General features: G+C 44.0%; 1 protein-coding gene across 1 annotated transcript in view; it reads right to left on the bottom strand.

The window, feature by feature from the left end:
- The window catches only part of AATF (apoptosis antagonizing transcription factor), a 61,452-nt gene extending 41,198 nt beyond the window's left edge, over nt 1-20,254 (bottom strand). The window contains exons 1-4 of the mRNA XM_083587871.1: nt 20,152-20,254; nt 17,473-17,652; nt 14,117-14,572; nt 12,399-12,536 (exon numbers count right to left, since the gene is read on the bottom strand). Of these exons, the coding sequence (XP_083443997.1) occupies nt 12,399-12,536; nt 14,117-14,572; nt 17,473-17,652; nt 20,152-20,239 (862 nt within the window). The 5' untranslated portion in view covers nt 20,240-20,254. The remainder of the gene's footprint in view (nt 1-12,398; nt 12,537-14,116; nt 14,573-17,472; nt 17,653-20,151) is intronic.
- Nucleotides 20,255-20,526: the final 272 nt, after the last annotated feature.

The following is a 20,526-nucleotide window of genomic DNA, read 5'->3' as shown; positions in this document are numbered from 1 at the left end:
TAGAACCTATAGCGATTAAAGAGGCAAAGTGTAGCAGGCATGATTATTCTAACTTTTTGTGAGAAATTAGCGTGCTCTCAACCTTTGCCCCCACTCCAACAACCCCAAAAAATTCCTGCAAACATTTTTTGGGGTGCGGGTTATCAGGCGAAGGCTGTAGCTGAAGCACCTGCTCTGCATGCAGTTCCCAGCTTCAATCTCCAGGCAGGGCCGGCAGAGAGACTCCTGCCCAAAACCCCAGAGAGCTGCTGCCAGTCAGTGTAGGCAATGCTAAGTTAGATGGGCCTTTGGTCTGACTCATTGTACGACAACTTCCTGTGTTTTCCAGGTTTGAATCAAGGTGCTCATATTCACGTTTTAAAGCAGGCATCCCCAAACTCGGCCCTCCAGATGTTTTGGGACTACAACTCCCATCATCCCTAGCTAACAGGACCGGTGGTCAGGGATGGTGGGAATTGTAGTCCCAAAACATCTGGAGGACTGAGTTTGGGGGTGCCTGTTTTAAAGCTTTAAAAGGCATGGGGCCTAAATATTTGCAGGAACGCCTTCTTTCCTATCAACCTTCCTGTGTTTTAAGGTCAACAGGTAAGACCCTCTTTGTGGTTCGTATGTGGGATGAAGCACATGGCTTGGGGAAGGGTCTTTTCAACAGCAGCTGCTCTCGCACGTGGAACTCCCTCCCTACTAAGCTGCGCCTGGCTCCATCTCTTTATATAGTTTGAGGTAAGCAGCTAAGATGCAACCTTTTTCAGCAGCTGTTTGAAGGAAAAGAGACCTGATTTAGAGAAATATTAGCGGCGGCTGCCATCAGTTAATTCAGCAATTGTTTGAGAGTTGCTGTGAATGATCTCATGGGACAGAAGCGGTCGGGCAGTCCTTAAGGCCTGAGTTGTTCAGGGCTTTGTATATTAATACAAGAACTTGTAGAAGGGCAGCCAGTTTAGCAGATGTTTCAGGAGAGGCGTCACCATCAGTCCCCTCAGCGCTCAAGCGCTAAGCTAGCTCTGGCTCGTGAACCAGGCCCAAGGGCAGCCCCACACAGAGCGCACTGCAGTAATCTAGTCCCGAGATTTCATTAAAAATATTTCTTCAGAGCAAAAACCCTCCCAGGGCATGCATAATATCTGAAAGACAGCCTCCTTTGCTACAGACCTTCTCAGGTGTGAGAGGAGCAGAAGGTAACCTCTTGGTGGTTCCTCCACCCTCAGATGCTTGGGGAGGGCAGGAGAAGGCATTGCTGTGGCACCCCTAATCTCCCTCCCCACAGAGATGCATTTGGTAGCTTCATAGTATAGCTTTTGGTGAATGCTGAAGACGCATCTCTTTACCCTGGCTTCTGACACTCGAGGTGCTGGGAAGCCCAGCCAGATGGGCAGGGTGTAAATAATAAATTATTATTATTATTATTATTATTATTATTATTATTATTATTATTATTATTAGACCCATTTTATTTTGGTGATTTTAAGCTGTTTAAAGCTGTTATTAATACTGTGTTTTAATGTTGCAACTCTCCCTGCAACCTTAGGGTGAAGGGTGGGTAATACAGTGGTACCTCAGTTCTCAAAATGTCTCCGTTGACAAATGTTTCAGAACCCGAACGCCAAAAACCTGGAAGTAAATGCTCCCGTTTTCAAACGCACCTCGGAAGTCGAACGGCTTCCGCTGTGTGTTTTTTCAATTTTCTGAACTGCATTTGCAGCCAGCCCTTTGTGCCTCAGTTTTCAAACGTTTCAGAACTCGGACGGTCTTCCATAAGATATTACATTAAGAGAACCGAGGTACCACTGTAAATAATAATAAACAAAACTTTTTAAAAGAAAAGCTAAGAGGCTATTCCCAATTTTCTGCAAGCGCCTATTAAAAAAAATTGACAGATTTCTCAAGAAATCCATTTTATGTTTATTAAAAAGAAGGCCCCACCCTCCAATGTCTTGCTGCTCCAATTCCCGGCATGCCCCTGCTCCCATCCCACAAAAGTAGTGTGGCTGCAGAGTGCCAGATTTCTCTCCCCCTCCCCCAGAAAAAACAAACCCTACTTGTTACAAGATTAAATGATTTATATATTGTTTAAATAACTAGGATTCCCAGCTGTTTCCCCAACAGCATGAAGTACAGGCTTCCAGCTCTAGCAGTGATTGAAACAGTGCCTGCTGAAGATTAGCTATAAATAAAATAGCTTGAACTGTAAACAGAGGGGAGGGAGGGAGGGAGAGAGTTGGTAATTAGCAGTCAGATCCTGCAAGGTGCCAGGGTTAATTAAAAAAAGAAAAAGTGCAAAATTATGGCTTGAAAGCAGCAGGACCATAGGAAGCTGCTTTATACCATGCCAGATTATTTGACCATCAAGTACAGTAGTGTCTACTCAGATCGGCAGGGTTTCAAGCAGACAGAGAGAGGTCTTTCCCAGAAACTAGAAATCCCTACAACTGGACAGGTCGGGGACTGAGCCCAGGTCCTTCTACATCAAAAGAGGGGGACCTATTGCCTCCTTGCCCAGATGTCGATGAACTATAACTCCCACCATTCCCGGACAAGGACCATGTCTGCTGGCGCTAATGGGAGCTGCAGTTTCCATTTCTCTACATGCAACTCATATACTCTCGGTGGAGATTGGAGATTAGGGCAAATGGGCACTAAGCTCAGTCTGTCTCCCTCCACAAGCCCCCATCCTCACTAGCTTTAATTAAAACCAATCAGGTCCCATCATAGGCTCGGCCTCCCACCCTACCAGCGACAAAGGCTATCTATTGGCCAACAACACTGCGTGCTCTACCACCCACCCATTTATTTTGTTTTTAGATCTCACTTTCTTGCTCCAAGCAGCTCTCAAAAGTAGCTTACAACCGATTCCCCACAGTAAAAGTCGTATTGACGTCTGGTAGCAGAAACCAGTGTTAGAAACTCCGGTGATATGAGCTAATTGCTAAATGCCACCTTAAACATAGGTTAGGGTTGCTGCAACGGAATGTCTAAGCAGCTTATTTTTTTTGGCAGTGAAATTAATTTTTTTTCGACTCTTCTTCATTTCATTTCTATACCTCATTATATTATAAAAAATACTTTTTCATAATAAATTCATTTGTTTGGTTTTTCAGATTAAAATTTCACAGTCACACGTCCAACATCCAACATAAAAACAAGACCCCAAGGAATCTTTTGGACTTCCTCTCCACTTTGTGGGTCCTATTGTTAATCATTTCCTCCTGCATCTTTCATAATAATCCAAATATTTTACCTCTCCATTGTGTCCAAAATTCACCATTAAACTACAAGTGATATTCCAATCCTACTAATGATTTTAACTGTTTACAATGGTATTTAAGATAAGTTATATTTCTCCCCCATTCCTTATTAAAATTACTACTATTTTTCTTTTCATTTCTATACTTCTCTCTCTCTCTCTCTCTCTCTCTCTCTATATATATATATATATCTCAAAGTGGTTTACAACACATTAAAACATCAAATGAAACAATCAAGAATAAAATAAATTCAAGCTTTAGGGAAATATTTCAGATCCTTCTCTAAGTGACATTTGGCTTTCCCCGTATTTATTTACCTGCTTAATTTATACAGCTGCCCCATAGCAGAAGTACTCTAGGAAGCCTATGTGTGGTGTAGTTGATTAGAGCATTGGACTAGGGCAGGAATAGGCAAACTTGGCCCTCCAGATGTTTTGAGATTACAATTCCCATCATCCCTGACCCCTAGTCCTGTTAGCTAGGGATGATGGGTGTTGTAGTCCCAAAACATCTGGAGCGCAGAGTTTGCCTATGCCTGGACTAGGACATAGAAGATCAGAGTTCACATCCCCACAGCCATGAAGCTCACTGGGTGAGTGACCTTGGGCCAGTCACCTTCTCTTAGCCTACCTCACAGGGTCATTGTAGGGATTAACTGAAGAGGGGGGTGAACCATGTAAACCTTGGAGAAAAAGGCAAGATATAAATGCAATCAATAAGCTTACTTGCTTAAGAAAGCTGGAGGGGAGATCTGGCATCCCGAGATCTCCATGTGGTCACAATTTCACCTGCAACAGTCACAAAATGCACCTGGAGAATTCTAACACTGGCAGGAACATAAAGAGTTAAGTTTTGTATATTTTTTTATTTATTGGATTAATACCATTACTAATTGCTGGAAAAGTTAGGAAAGTAGGGTGTTTTTTGCCACCAGTCCCGGCTGTTTAAATTCCTTTGCACCCCAATAATGGCAGGCTTCATCTTTTCTAGCTCCAAATGATTAGATAAGTTGGTATAAAATTATATTTGCTATTTATATATATCTATATATGATATTCCTTTAGCACTACAACCTCGAACCTGACATTGCTCGAGAATTCTAAGAAACCAAAGAAAAATCTGTGCCGTTTTGATACCAGGGGTTAAAATTGGTGCAGTTTTCAAAAGGTTCGGTTCGCCATCTTGATTTTTAAAAAATGGCACCTGACTGTACCCAAATGTAGAGGAAAACTTGCTCCTTGACCTCAGGAACCATCATGGAAAATTTGGTTGTGATATCTTAAAAGGTGTTCAAATGCATAGGAAACGGACGAAGAATTCTCCAAATAGCAGGTTATATTTAACTAGCAGAACTTGCCCAGCACTGCCTGGGAATTTGTAGAAAACAAACAAAAGGTGATTTTTAAACGGATAGCGTAATTTAGGCCTGTCACACCAAAACCTCAGCAAAGTCACACCAGAGTCTGCCATCTTGATTCAAAATGGTGCCAGGTGTCCAAAAGCAAGGGAGTTGTCAGCAAAGAGGTCAAAGGCACAGGGACAATCTGGGAAGCTGGTGGTCCCTCGCTCTGTATCTGTTTTAACCGCATGTAAACCCTTTCCTTCAAGCTGAGTTGCACCCAAACTTCCTCCCCTTCAAAAAGGAGACCGTTCAGGATGAGCTGAAGCCCAAAAGTACACCCTCCCTGGGCTAAAGGCTGCAGGAGACGTGGGCAGAAATTTCAAAGCAACGGTTGCCACAAACCATTGATGTTGCTCTGATCTGCTCTTTGGCCGCGGTGAGATGGAGAGGGCTGGAACGGAGGATAAAGATACCTCCCACCTCCACCACTACAGCCCCATTTCGTATAAGAAGAGACAATCAGATTGGTGGCTGAAACTCAATTCAATACTGGCAATGAGGTGGTGTCCCAAGAGCAGTGGGCTAGCTTAAAGAATGTAGCGGGCAGGTCACCTGGCACACACACACAGAGCTCTGCCCTTCATCTCCTTGCTGCCACCCCCCACAAAACTGCTGCCCAAGGCACCTGCCTCATTCTGCACAACGGTAGGGCCGGCTTTATGAAAGCTCCAGGTTAAGTGAAACGTTGTGCCCCATCAAATCTTTACGCACACACCTTACCCTGTTACTCCTTCCCTAGCCAACAGTGCCCAAGGCAAGTCCTTACCCCTGGATCAGAGGTGGGAGATCTCAAGCCCTCCAGGCTTTGCTATCTGGCCCTCGGAACTCTGCCTTTCTTTTATTTTCTTAACATTTAAAAAATCTTTATTAAACAGTCAACATTAACTTACACAACAATACAATATATACATCACACATCACAAATTGGACTACATACACTTACTTTGCAGAAAAGAAGAGAAAAATGAAATTAGAGAGAAAGATAAAAGATTAGAATAAATAAAATAAACTTCCGATTATTCTCATTGTACTGTTCCTCCTTTTGTTATTTTATGCACAGGGAATGCTGCCTTTCACTGGCCCTGCTCCACCCCAGGGCTTTTGCCTCCCTGGAATGTACTCAAACTCCCATAATGCCTCTCGCATGCTGGGATGAGTGTGGGTGTGTAAAAACTGGCCTATTCTGCAAAAGGTGCTATTTACCTTTGCAGCTCCGACTACTTTTGCCTCTGGCCAGGACACCACTGGCATGCGGCCCCCAGGAGGTTGCCCAGAAAGAAATGTGGCCCTTGGGCTGAGGAAGTTTCCCTACCCTGAGGTATTCACCACCATCGCTCCCAGCCAAACAGGGCCTTAAAAAACGCCTAGCAATGAGGAAGAATAGTTTCCCTGATCGCTGAATTTCTATAGCTAACACTTCTCAGTCCACCACTGACTGTCACTCCTATTTCCCTCAGCCTTAAAAACGTGCGGTGTTATTCCTGACTTGAGAGAAAGGGGGCTAGGGGTGAGTGGATAAGAGAAAATCAACAACACACTCCTCTGGAAATTCAGCAAGATCTTTCTTTTTTAAAAAAAAACGAACACAGAAAAGATCAATGCGCCACATGGAATTGATGTAGGAGACCCAACAGAGAATCACGGACCTTTTTCTGTATAAAGAATAGAAGGGTCCTGGGGAAACGTACCAGGGAGTAGAATTTTTAATTAATGCGTCTCTTTAATGTGCAAATCAAGCTCAGATTGCTAGTTCTGTCTTGCAATTGTTATGGAAAGTTGGGGGGGGGGCGGGGAGGGAAAAAAACTCCCTAACATTAATTGAACATGCAAAACCCCTAAACACAAGTATCCCAAGAGGAGTTGAAAGAGCAGTGGCAAGAGAAAACAAATTTATGGGAGTGGGGGGGGGGGAGGAGAGAGAGAGAGAGAGAGAGAGAGAGAGAGGTCAATGGAGATATGGTAACTCACAGTAGGTGACTAAAAGCAAGCTGTAAACCTGGTCATGAATTGGCAATATTTTCAAGGCAGCTACAAAGGCAGTCAGTGTGGCATAGTGGTTAAAGCACTGGCCTAGAACCTGGGAGGTAAAAGGTAAAGGGACCCCTGACCGTTAGGTCCAGTCGTGGCCGACTCTGGGGTTGCGGCGCTCATCTCGTTTTATTGGCCGAGGGAGCCAGCATACAGCTTCCGAGTCATGTGGCCAGCATGACTAAGCCGCTCCTGACAAACCAGAGCAGAGCACGGAAACGCCGTTTATCTTCCCGCTGGAGCGGTACCTATTTATCTACTTGCACTTTGATGTGCTTTCGAACTGCTAGGTTGGCAAGAGCAGGGACTGAGCAACGGGAGCTCACCCCGTCATGGGGATTCGAACCGCTGACCTTCTGATCAGCAAGTCCTAGGCTCTGTGGTTTAACCCACAGCACCACCCGTGTCCCAACAGAACCTGGGAGACCAGGGTTCAAATTCTCACTCTGTCAGGAATTGTGAGAAGAGACCCCTGAGGATCATCTAGAACAGTGGTTCTCAACCTGTGGGCCCCAGATGTTGTTGGACTACAACTCCTATCATCCCTGAGCTCTGGCCTTGCTAGCTAGGGGTGATGGGAGTTGTAGTCCAACAACATCTGGGGACCCACAGGTTGAGAAAGGCTGATCTAGAACATGCGTAGGCAAACTAAGGCCCAGGGGCCGGATCCGGCCCAATCGCCTTTTAAATCCACCCTGCAGCGGTCCGAGAATCAGCATGTTTTTACATGAGTAGAATGTGTCCATTTATTTAAAATGCATCTCTGGGTTATTTGTGGGGCATAGGAATTCGTTCCATTTCCCCCCTCAAAATATAGTCCGGCCCCCGACAAGGTCTGAGGGACAGAGGACCGGCCCCCTGCTGAAAAAGTTTGCTGACCTCTGATCTAGTCCAACCCCCAGCAATGCAGGAATCCGGCCCACAGCCATCCCTTGGTGGGCTTGAACCACCGATCTTCTGGTTATCAGCCGGACGCACCGCCCCATTGCACCACAGAATGTGCGTTGTTTGAGGAAAGGCGGGATATAATATGTAATAATACATAATAGTATATACCGGTACATGGTTCTTAGACCCTTCCCCCACCTCCCCTGTTCATTTTCTCCTCACAACAACCCTGCAGAGAAGGTGAGAAGCTGAGAGAGTACATCTGACATGAAGTCAACTCAGCAAATTTCAGAGCTGAGTAAGATCTGAACTTACAATTATCATCATCTTCATCATCAGCATCATCACCAGTATTACTTATATCCCACTCATCTGGCTGTGTTGCGGGGATAAAATGTTAAGGGGAGAACCATCTACACCACCTTGAACTAATTTGAGGAAACGGTCTTATATAAATGTAATAAATAGACAACAAGCACTGTATTGTATTTTTATGTTGTGAACCACCCTGTATCTTCGGAAAATAAATACATACATTTAAATGCCTGCCGAAAATCTTTTAACAACAACTTCTAAATGCCTTCTGAGAACCTTTCTTTTCCACCAGGCCTAGACAGGCAACTAAGAATACAGCCTTCCACAATGGTAAGTTGATGTATGTTTTTAACTTTCTGTATGGCTTTTATTGTAGAGTTTTATATTTTACTGTGGTAAGCCACTTTGATTTTTATTTTTTTTAGTGACATAGTGGTATGTAAATATTTTAATAACTAAACAAACAATTATTTATTTATTATTTTTAAATACACCCCCCAATCAAACCACACTTTCCCAGAATTGGGACTCACGGCTACTTACAACCCCCCCCCCCAAAATACAAACCGATAAAGCACAGAAAGCTAAAAAACATATAAAAGACTTATAATTAGTTTAAAAAACTAATTAAATTATAATGGAATTAAAAGGATGTGAAAACCGAATCTATTAAAGTTACAGACAGAAAAACACAGATAGTAAAAACAGGACAACGCTATTAAAAGCTCTTTCCTTAAACGCAGTCTGTTCCCAAAAGGCCTGCCAGAACAAAACAGTCTTCACAAACAAAAGTGTAAAACTGAAACAACCGACACCTTTTCCTGCTGATATAAAGGAAAGCGGCAGCAGTTTAGGAGGTGGTTAAGTGGTCTAATAATAGCAGCAAATAATATTATGTACTGAATATTACATTACAACACCAGCCTCACACCCAGCATTGCTCAGGAATTCTAAGAAACAAACAAACAAAAATCAGCGCAATTTTGAAAGGTCCAGTTCACCCATCTTGATTCAGAAATGGTATCCACTTACATCCCAAAATAGATGAAAACAGGCTCCTTGAGCTCAGAATCCATCACACGAAATTTGGTGTTCCTGTCTTAAGAGGTGCCCAAACGTATAGCAGATAGACAAACAAGTAACTTTCCAAAATATATATTGTGTGTGTGCGCTCTCTCTCTCTCTCTCGCGCGCGCTCTCTCTCTCTCTCTATATATATATATAATGCTGGGGTTTTCCACACTGTTGCTATTTTCAGCTGGGAATCAGCCACATAACGTCAAAGTCAGGCTACACAATTTAAAGTTTATTTTAAAGATGGGCATTTTTGCGATAAGGGAAGTGATGCGGGGGAATATGCCTTGGAAAGTGCAGGATGATGACACTTGCTTTGGAGCAACATCATCTAACCTCCCCACAAACAAATCAGAATGAACGCTCGTTACCTAGCCAGTGTCCTTTAATCTTCTGGCAAACGAATCAGAATGAAGGCATGGTAAACAGGTTCGTCTGGAAGCGTAGAACCATTGAAATAAATAGACTTGACTAACAGAGGTCCATTCTTTTCAATGGGTCTACTCCTGGACAGGATTTAGTTATGCAATATATATTCTATCAGTGTTCTAATGCATATTGCATATTCAATTTTTTGTAAAGCAGGGATGTGCGTTATGTGGGCATCCCCTCCCCGCTCCCAAAGGTCTTTAAAAAAACAAAAACAACAAACACTGCCCCTTTAAAAGAAAACAACAAAAAGAATCACCCCATATAAATTATGGCCATAAACTTTTTTTCCCCCTGCAGTGCAGCCTAATTAATTCCTGCTCTATACACAAAGGGAAAATGCTGGGTGACAAATGGGTGCAGAGCTTGAAAGCTGCCACGTCGGCAAAACATTTTCTACTTCAATTTATAAGCAATTTTGCAGTAAATCATCCACCAGAATCCAAGATCCACAGGCAGCAAGGAAGAGCCAGACCACGCTGGGGTGGCTTAGCCAAGATACAAAAGATGTAACATCAACGGTGTTTGTGTGTGTAGGAAAACAGGTGCCCCCGTGCCACAGCTCTCAGAAATATTTTTTTTATCTCCATTTAAAACTCCACAAAGCAATAGCCTCCCATGATGCAACTTGCATGGGACTTGTCGTGCCCGCAATCCACTGCTCAGGAGGCAAAGGCCATAGCTGAGGACGAAGAGCATCCGCCTTGCATGCAAATGGTCCCAGGTAAAATCCCCGGCACCTCCAGGTAGGACTGGGAAAGACTCCCCTGGAGAGCTGCTGCCAGACAGTGCAGACAATCCTGAGCTAGATGGAACAATGGTCTGACTTAAGGAAGAAGTCTATATTCTTAAGAGTCAAAAGGGGTACCAAAAAATATACCGTATTTTTCCGTGTATAAGACGCCCCGGTGTATAAGACGACCCCTATTTTGGGGGACTCCAAATTAAAAAAAAACACCCCTCAGCACTACCCGTGTATAAGACGAGCCCCAATTTTAAACCTAATATTTTGGTTAAAAAACTTAGTCTTATACACGGAAAAACGCGGTATATAGCAAACCTAGGAAGCTGCCTTATACTGTACTGTCTACATTGACTGGCAGGCAGCTCTCCAGGGCTTAAGGAATGAGTATCTCCAGCCCTACCTGGTGATGTGGGGAACTGAACCTGTGACCTTCTGCACGCAAAGCAGATGCTCTACCACTGAGCTACGGCCTTTCCCAAGAACCTCACTCACTAGTGACAACTTTTAAGTGCTAACGGACCACCGACAGGTAAAATGACCCAGACAGAACTCGTATATCTTGCAAGTCTTGTGTGTGCGCAGAACTGGTGACGAAACAGTGCCGCTCCTCCTCCTCCAAAGTATTCATAAACAGGAGCCTCTGTTACCCAGAAGCCTTCATCAAATTTTGAGGCATTGTTGAACTCAATGAAACCTGTTTCAGAGGATCAGGGAGCAAGTGCCCACATTTCCTTAAGTATCTTGAAAATGCCCCAGTGCTGAGATTTTTCATGATATGCATTATTTACTTTAAAATATATCTCTTTCATAGAAAGAAAACATTATCCTGCTGTGTCAGCGAAGACAAGACACCTCAAGGCAGCTAAAAATTAGATGTTAAAAAAATCAGTTCAACTGATTAGAAGACAAATGATCTAAGGATAGAATGCCATCCACACTAACTTGGAAGCAAGCGCTATTGAACAAAGTGGAAGTTACTTCTGATTAAACTAGGATTGTACTGTATGACCTACATTTGCAGGACTAGAACAATCTTGCATGCCAAAAGCTTCCAAATTTCTAGAATCTGAAATATCATGCATAAGCCAATAACAATCTTTTTTTTAAAAAAAACTGTTTTAGTTCTAGATATTTGACACTTTTCTAGCTCAAGATGCAAATAACAGGAGCCGTGCAAAATAAAATGTATGGTTTTCTTTTAACTCGCCGGGGGAGCTTTTTTCTTTCTTTCTTTTTTTAAGGGTTTTTAATATATATAAAATCCCACCTCTTTACAGAATTTATATATTAAACTCCATGTTCATTGCAGTGTTTTGCTTATGGGAAATATCAAAATGTCAACCATTGTTTCTGTTAAAGGTCTTGAATGATATCGTGGTTTCTGGACTTGTAATGAAAACACGACGCTGGCTGCAGTTTGTAATGCATCTCATTAAATACGTTAATGGCACACGTTTTACTAAAAGGTCAGTTTAATATTGGTGGGAGTTTGCCTTTTAAGGCAAAAAGGGGAAAAGCAGGAACTTGGTTTAAAGCTATAGCTAACTGTGTGAACTATAAAGCACTTCACTTGATGTGGATCTGGGAAAACACCAAGGAACCACTTAAAAGTTCATCGCTGATGAATTAGCATCACGTGAGCTGTCACTTAAAACCACATTTGCACCCTACACTCTGATACCACTTTAACAGTCATGGCTTCTGCCATGGGAACTGTAGTTTGCCAAAGGTGCTGAGAGCTGCTAGGAGAACCCCAATTCCCAGGCAGAGCTGCAATTGCCAGTGTTCACCAGGAAAAAGGGGATTAGTTTTACACTAACGTGTGGGGACTGCAGCAATTCCTGGCTAGGTTCAGAAAAGAAACCACATACCATATTAGCCTGAATATATGCCACACCCGAATATAACCCACACCTTTAACATTCAAGGAGGGAAAAGGAAAAAAAGACAATACCTGAATATAAGCCGCTTCCTTAAAATTCCGCAGGCACTCACACCCATTCCATTTTACCGTATGTCTGTTTCAGCAGCAATATCGTAAAAGCACATTTTTGTAAGTTCGGGAATTTAAGCCGCACTTTTAACTTTTCATGGTCGGAATTTGGAAAAAAAGTGAGGCTTATATTCAGGCCAATATGGTACTCTGCACCAAACACAGCTGAGAATCCAAACCACACCTTGAGCTTCCAAACATACATTTTGATTCCTGCCCAAGTACAGAAAATACAAGCACAAAACCAGTCTTGTCTGGAGAAAGGAGAGAGATTCTTACTGTTCTTGAGTGCAGCAGCAAACTCCTGTCCTCCTCTTTTCTTAAACTCCAGGAAAGTATCTGGCTGGGGAAGCTGGTTGGCTGTCAGGAGAACCTTCTGCAGTTTAATTCGCCCTTCCAAGAGCTGATCCCACAGAGCTTTAGTAAAGCGGGGAGCAGGGTAGAGAAGAGAAAGACAAAACACCGTAATTAAATAGGAACATAGGAAGATGCCTTATACTGAATCAGACCACTGGTCCATCTATTATTATTATTATTATTATTATTATTAAATTAAATGTAGCTCAGTATTGTTCTGAACTGTTAGTACTGATAATCTTGTTTTGTTATTTCATAAACTGGCTTGAGTTTTGTTTCGGTGGTTTTGTGTTTTTTTTTAACAATAAAGCACTATATAAAACAAATACGGGACGCGGGTGGCGCTGTGGGTTAAACCACAGAGCCTAGGACTTTCCGATCAGAAGGTCGGCGGTTCGAATCCCCGCGACGGGGTGAGCTCCCGTTGCTCGGTCCCTGCTCCTGCCAACCTAGCAGTTTGAAAGCACGTCAAAGTGCAAGTAAATAAATAGGTAAATATCTTCCAGCGGGAAGATAAACAGCGTTTCCGTGTGCTGCTCTGGATTGCCAGAAGCGGCTTAGTCATGCTGACCACATGACCCGGAAGCTGTACGCCGGCTCCCTCGGCCAATAAAGCGAGATGAGCGCTGCAACCGCAGAGTCGGTCACGACTGGACCTAATGCTCAGAGGTACCTTTACCTTTACCTTTAAAACAAATACAAACACGGAGACAAGAGTTTCTCCCATCCCTACACAGAGATGCCTGGGATTGAACCAAGGTCCTTCTGCATGCAAAGCAGATGCTCTACCACTCAGATGCGGTCACTCAGGGGTGTTTTGTTTTTGCAGCTATGGCTGTTCATGGCTGACGTATCAAAGCCCCAAGTATTCCCTCGCCTCCCCCACAACTGCCTGCCAGAGGGATGGCAAACAGTACCTTGTTAGCTTCCTAAACATTGAAAGCAATACGCTCAAGCTTTGGGTAAAATGCAAAAAAGCCTGCTCTCTCTCCTTATCTCTAAGGCACCTTCCAGGTGAAGCCCTCCGATGGCAGCGTACTAAGGTGAGCATGGGGCCCATACACCACTGAAGGATCCCGCTAGCAAGAGTACCCAGGATCTGCCCCTCCTCTTCGCCATGACAAGCTGATCGCTTGTTCACCCCCCTCTCACTTTGGCCCAGACAACAGTGCCAGAGAAGAGGAGAAGCAGATAATAATGTACAGTGGTACCTCGGGTTACATACACTTCAGATTACACACGCTTCAGGTTACAGACTCGGCTAACCCAGAAATAGTACCTTGGGTTAAGAACTTTGCTTCAGGATGAGAACAGAAATCGTGCTCCGGCGGTGCGGCGGCAGAGGGAGGCCCCATTAGCTAAAGTGGTGCTTCAGGTTAAGAACAGTTTCAGATTAAGAACGGACCTCCAGAACGAATTAACTTCTTAACCTGAGGTACCACTGTACTTCCTTTAACAAACAAAAGAGTTCTTATTTTATACCAAGTCTCAGCCTGAATACCTCTCAACTGAAGGTGTGCTTCAAGCAAGGATTCCTTGAACTAAGATCTGACTTTTTCTGCTGCGTATACGTAAACTCTATCTGCTAACATTTCCCACGTTCATCAGGGGCCACATGGGAGAAGAGGCTGCCCACTGACCTATTTGATTCTTCACGGCTTTTCCTTTAGCAACTTCTTCGGCCACTCGGTCTTTCGAGAACGGCAACAGCCCCCCGAGATGTTTACTCTCCCTCGCATCCGCCACCATCTCCTCCTCCTCCTCGCTCCCCGCGGCGCTTTCCTCCGACGTCGTTCCACCTTCGCTGCCTTCTGCCATGCTGTCTTCCTCATCTCCGCTGCCTTCTTCGACACTGTCTTCTTCCTCATCTTCCTCCAACATTTCTCCACTGCCCATTTCCTCCATCCCCTCTGCAAATTTCGCAAAGTCGTCCACAGCCTGGAAAACGAAAGCATCTTCCTTCAGTTTCCCCAGCTGTTTCCTTTCTTCTTCCTCCTCCTGGCTGCTGGCAACGCTGCAGGTAGCATCCTCCTCCTCCTGGTCCTCCTCCTCCTCCTCCTCATCCGTTTCCTCTTCCTCGTTTGAAGTCTGCTCATCTATCCATTATGAAACAAAAAGACTATTGTTAACACTTCTCCGTCATGAACGGCACCCAATCCATTAAGGTCAAAGCTGGTGCTTAATTGTGTACACCAGGGGCTGGGAACGATTTCTCTCCAGGGGCCAGATCTCTATCAAGATCAGTCTTGTGGGGCAAATCCGACAGGTGGGCAGGGCCATGCACCTGTCAATCACCTGGTGTCAGGTGCAAGGTGCCACTAAAATGAAGGGTTTATTTACGTTTGTTTTAGCGGGGAGGGTGTGCATGGAATCCTTACAACATATATAGAGCGCAGCAGGCTGAATGGTAATGTTTGTAACGAATTTATTTACTGGTTACTTCCTAACATACGAATCAAGTCCAGGATGTACACCATGTAAAATCCTTAAGCAAGGTATATAACCTATTTAATTAAATCCGATGCAGATATATTTCTTCCATCCTTAATACATTCTTGTTTGAGTTCTTATATTACGCAGTCCTCAAATGTGATTAAGGAAAGGGCCCTGGAATGTAACGGACATCCTTGCTTGAGGATTGTATATGGTGTACATCCTGAACTTGATGTTAGGAAGTAACCAGTAAAGAAATTTGTTACAAACATTACCATTCAGCCTGTTGCGCTCTATATGTTGTAATTATTGCATCTGCGTAACAATGTATTGTATTTGTTTTGTGAATGGAATCCTGCACGAATCCACCCCCAAAGAATCCTGGGAACTGTAGTTTACCACCCTCAAAGCTACAATTCCCAGCACCCTTCACAAACACACCAAACAATTGAAGCTCATTACTTCCCCCAAAATACTCCTGGGAACTGCAGTTTACCCCCTCCCACGGCTACAATTCCCAAGACCCTTAAACCACGATTTGCAGGATTCTTTTGAGGAGGGAATAAGTCATGTTCTTTAAAAGTAAAAAGTGTGTACGCAACCTAAGTTGATCTGGTATTCCTTGGCTATAAGGGTAACGTTAAAATAGTTATAGCAATCCCATAGCTTCCTTAAAGGCAGAGGTCACCAACGTGGTGCAGATATGCTGGTAGAGGCCTTTACTGGTGTCCACAGGGCCCCCTCCCACCGCTGAAATTAAGCTTGAAAGAAGCGTTCTGTTATAGCTAATGGAATCTGTCGCAGGATGTGTGCCTGTCACCCCCAACAGTTTCTCCTGTATGCAAATGCACCCACAGACCCCCACAAAAAAAAAGGCTAGCGGCCCCTGTTTAAAGATCAACTCCCATTTTACAATACAGTGGTACTTCAGGTTACATGTGCTTCAGCTTACATACGCTTCAGGTTACAGACTCCACTAACCCAGAAATATTACCTCAGGTTAAGAACTTTGCTTCAGGATAAGAACAGAAATCGTGCTCCGGCGGTACGGCAGCAGCGGGAGGCCCCATTAGCTAAAGTGGTGCTTCAGGCTAAGAACAGTTTCAGGTTAAGAACGGACCTATGGAACGAATTAAGTACTTAACCTGAGGTACCACTGTATGTGTATTTTCAAGATTTTGGCTCAGGCACGGGGTGGGGTGGGGGTGGGGATGACGAGGAAGTTCATGGAGCTTTCCCCTGCCCCTCCCCCCCACCTTGGCAGATTGACGCCTCAAACTTGCACTTTCCTGCAGCAGCTGAACCGATTATCAGACCCATTGATTAGCTGACAGCCTTTCCCATTAAATAATGAGATAATGGGTGAGCATTACAAGGTGATCAAGCACCCTTACGTACATCTTTATTAAGGGGGGGGGCGCAGAGTGAGGCATCGTATACAGGGATACAGTCTCTGAGAAATCTATCAATTTATTTTTTTTAAAGGGGTTGCCAATTTCCCTCTCACTGATCCAGCACCAACCTGACAACCTGGGACCTCCATGCAACATGAAAATATTACAGTGACGTCTCAGGACAGAAAGAGCGGCCTGCAAGACTGCTTAAGCATGCTAGAACGCCACCATTTTAATTCTGCATGCTTTTTCCAAAGCCGGTGAACTGTCGGATTCAGGATGCTCAGAACCAAGACACCCCACAATACTTAGCATTCAAATGTATTACCACTACTACTACTACTAACAATAATGATAATAATCTATTATATTTGTATACAGTCCTTCATCTGAAAAATCTTAGGGATATTCACAGCACAAAAACACAGAATAAAACCACAAAGTGCATAATAAAAATGAGGGGATGGACCCACAAAATAACCCCCCTTCCCCCATGATCGATAATGAACTTTTTAAAATGTTTAAGAAATCCTTTTTTCAAAAGCACAGAAGCATTGTTGTTGGGGATAACAACAACAGAAATCACCAAAGAGAGAGAGAAATTTGTGCCTATATGTGACAACAGCCGCCAGTGTGCTACCAGAGCAAAAATGGAAAACAGTTAAGGTACCAAGAAAACAAGAATGGTATATCAAACTGTTAGAATATGTGGAGCTAACAGGGATGACCACTAGAATAAGAAAATCTTTTTGCATTGCTTTTCTTCATATTCTGTTGGTACAGAATTATATCAGAAATGCAAATAAATATTTTAAAAAATAAAACCTTCCCCAAAAAGCATTTAAAAGGGTTACTGGAGTCTAAAGATGTAGAATGGAGTCGCCAGCCAAACTTCCCTGGGGAGAGCATTCCACAAACAGGGAGTCACTGAAGAAAAGGCCCCCTCTCATGTTGCCACCCTCTGAACCTCTCGCAGCAGACGCCCACGAAGAAGGGACTCAGATGATGATTTCAGGGTCTGGGGTAGGTGGCTGGGGCTGATGGGAGTTGTGGTCCAAAATGTCTAGAGGACACCGCGTTGGAAAAAGCTGTCCTAAACATTAAGAGAGCTTGACAAGAAATGGGGAAACCGCCCCCCCACAAAAAAAGGGAATGGTGCAGGATCTCACCTGACAGTTGATCGTCTCCCCACATTTCTTCCTCCAAAGCTTTGCGGGATATGGCCTTCCCACGGTATCTCTTATCAGCATCCAAAAGGTGGGAGGAGACCCCCTTTCGTATGTGCCCAAGCGCAAGGACATCATCTTCATCTCCTTCGTCAAACTTGTCGACCACCCTGGCTGCGGTGGCTGCAAAAGGGGGAGAGAAGGTGAAAGAGATTAATGGGGCGGGGGGTTAGAAGGGGGGAAATTCCACCCCACCCCTCCAGTGGTCCAAGAGGTTTGCCGAAATCACTGGCTGAATGGGGAACACACAGCTTTTCAGATGTGGCCAGAACACTACTTGCAATAGCTCCTCAGCCAACGCAACCCAACGATCAGGGATGATGGGAGTTGCAGCTCAACAACATCCAGAGAGTCAGAGATGGCTTCTGCGCAGAAAGATACACCACCAAATATTCACAGTGATAGATAGAATTCTAAATACCAGGAACAAGCAACAAAGAGAGCTCACTGCACCATGTCTGGGAGTTCCACTGTTTAAACCACAATGCTGGACTAATAAGACCTCTCTCAGATGCAGCCAAGATGATTCCTGCCATGTGTAGCAGCAGAAACTCTGGTTAGCTTTCACCATCAGCTACCAACACATCCCTAAAGCATGGTTAAGATAGGAAAGGCAACAGCATTGCAGGCCCTGCCCTGTGGAACTCCCTGCCACTAGAGGCACAGCAGAAACCATCCTTGCCTTTTCTCCATACATCTTCTGAAAACCATACTGCTTAGGCAGGCCTTCACAATATGAATTTTTCTTTTTAACCAACCAGTTATATTTAGGGATTGATTGTATTATTTTTGTATACAAAAACCTTGATAATGGTTTATGAAAGCATGGATTACAAATATTCAAATAAATTTGCCCCCGGGAGTGGAGGAAAGGCACATTCCTATTCTCTTATTTTACTAAGAGCATCATCATTACACTCTTGGGGGCTGATGCAAACACACGTTTTACGAAGTAGGGCTGTCACCCCATTAAAGAAATGTTACTCAATTAATTGCATGGGTCCTTTATCAACTATTTTAGTCAATCAAAACCTTTCAAGCCTGGCAGTGTAGTGTAATGAATCAACCAATTACAACAAAGCAGTCCTAACTAAGGAGAGATCTTCTTGAGATCAAGTTCTGAATTTCTTTGCCAATTATCACAGCAGGTCCATGATGTTAACTGAGATACCATCTCAGCAATAAACACCTTTACATTATGCACCAGTCAGTGGTATTGAATGAACCAGCTGCAAACCTCTTGGTTCTATATGGCAACATTTTTTAATTGTTTGTTTTTATTTTATTAAATTTCTACACTGCCCTTCATCCAAGGATCACAGGGCAGTTTACAATATAAAAACACAACATTAAAGATCCCAGGTGAATAGTATATAGAAGTAGGGTGTGTTGAGTTTTTCAACTTTCAGATTCCAAAAATGAGGGGTGCTAAAAAGTTGTAACATGATTTGAGAATAATAATAATAAACTTTATTTGTATTCCGCCCTTCCCTGCCAGAGCTGGGCTCAGAGCAGCTAACATCATATAAAAACACAATATACATAAAAACAAACAAACAATTGATTAAAATGCATCCCAAAATTATTTCAAATAAATTAAAATTAGACTGGACAAATGGCCATCCTCAAGTTAAAACAGAAAGCAGTTAATGTTATTTTGGTTAAATTAATATAATGTAGTTTTCCTTGGTAAGTAAAATGCGTGTAAATTTTTAATGGTTGCCAAGTACCTGCAGTTATATCATATACTATTAGCAGTATTAGTATTATTTAGCATTATCTGACATTTTCAGAATGTAAAATGAAATTCTGTGGTTTTCTGAAAGCAGTTTATGTGCTTCTTCATCAGACAGACTTACCAAGCTAAATGTTGTCCAATAACAAATGTACGTAATAGATTTGAATTCCTCACACCTGGAAACACGTTTTCAAGATGCCTCATAAAGACACGTGCAAAAACTTTCACCCTCTAAAATTTAGAGTCTAAATCGATACGCCCTAGTACAGGAGGCTACCTTAAACTTCTTGCAAGGAGTTCTGGGAGCTGTAGTTTGTTAAGAGTTGTTAAGAGAGACCACCTGCTCCCCTCCAAGATCTACAATTCCCAGAGCGGCTTAAACAATCCATCTCTTTTCTCAAAGCTATGGGAACTGTAGTTCTGGGAGGGGAAGAGGGGTCTCACCTAACAACATCTCTCTCACATACACACAGGACAATTCCCCTAGTCTGCTAAAAAAAACCCACAACCACTACATAACGTGCGCACGTGGCCAAGGAAACTTTTACTAGCTCTCTGAAATACAAGTACACGCATGCACGCACGCACACGTACGCGTGTCCAGAGATACTTGCACACACGTGTCCAGGGGGCCTTTCCACTCGCTTGGCGAAACCCACTCAGCGACACGCACACACACGTGTCCAGGAGTATTTCCACCCGCTTGGTGAAGCCCACCCAGCGACGCGCGCGCACACAAACACACACGTGTCGAGGGGTTCTCCCACCACCGTTTCCAACCCACGCGTCCACACACAAGCACCGGCCCCTGCTTCTCGGAGAGAGACGGAGCCCGAAGCCGCCCCGGCATTGCGGTTTCTTCCCCCCCCCCCCCACCCGCTCACCGTCCTCGGGGTCGTCCTCGGGGTCGTGCAAGGCGCGGGGCAGCGGGTTGAGCAGCCGCTCCAGCTCCTCCGCTAAGGGCGCCGCCATCTTGAGCCTCTCCTGGCCCGCCCGGAAAAAGGAGGCGGAGGCAGCAAAGGGCCGCCCAAAGGCCCGGGGAAGGGGAGGGCCTCTCGCTTTGCACATTTTTGTACGCGCGGACACAGCCATGCATATACATTAAATGCACGTGCACCCTCCGCTCAAATTCCCAGGGCGGTTTTCATTATGGCTGGAGCACCACTGCAGCGGCCAACCCTATTTTTATTTCATTTTTTTTGCTGCGTGGTTTTGCATTTAGGCTGCCAGACCTTGAGATGAATCTTTAAGGGGGTTCG

Source organism: Podarcis filfolensis, assembly GCF_964270895.1.
Source record: "Podarcis filfolensis genome assembly, chromosome: 15".
Taxonomy (NCBI): domain Eukaryota; kingdom Metazoa; phylum Chordata; class Lepidosauria; order Squamata; family Lacertidae; genus Podarcis; species Podarcis filfolensis.
The sequence above is the reverse complement of the archived record's forward strand: the minus strand, read 5'-3'. Positions and strand labels throughout refer to the sequence as shown.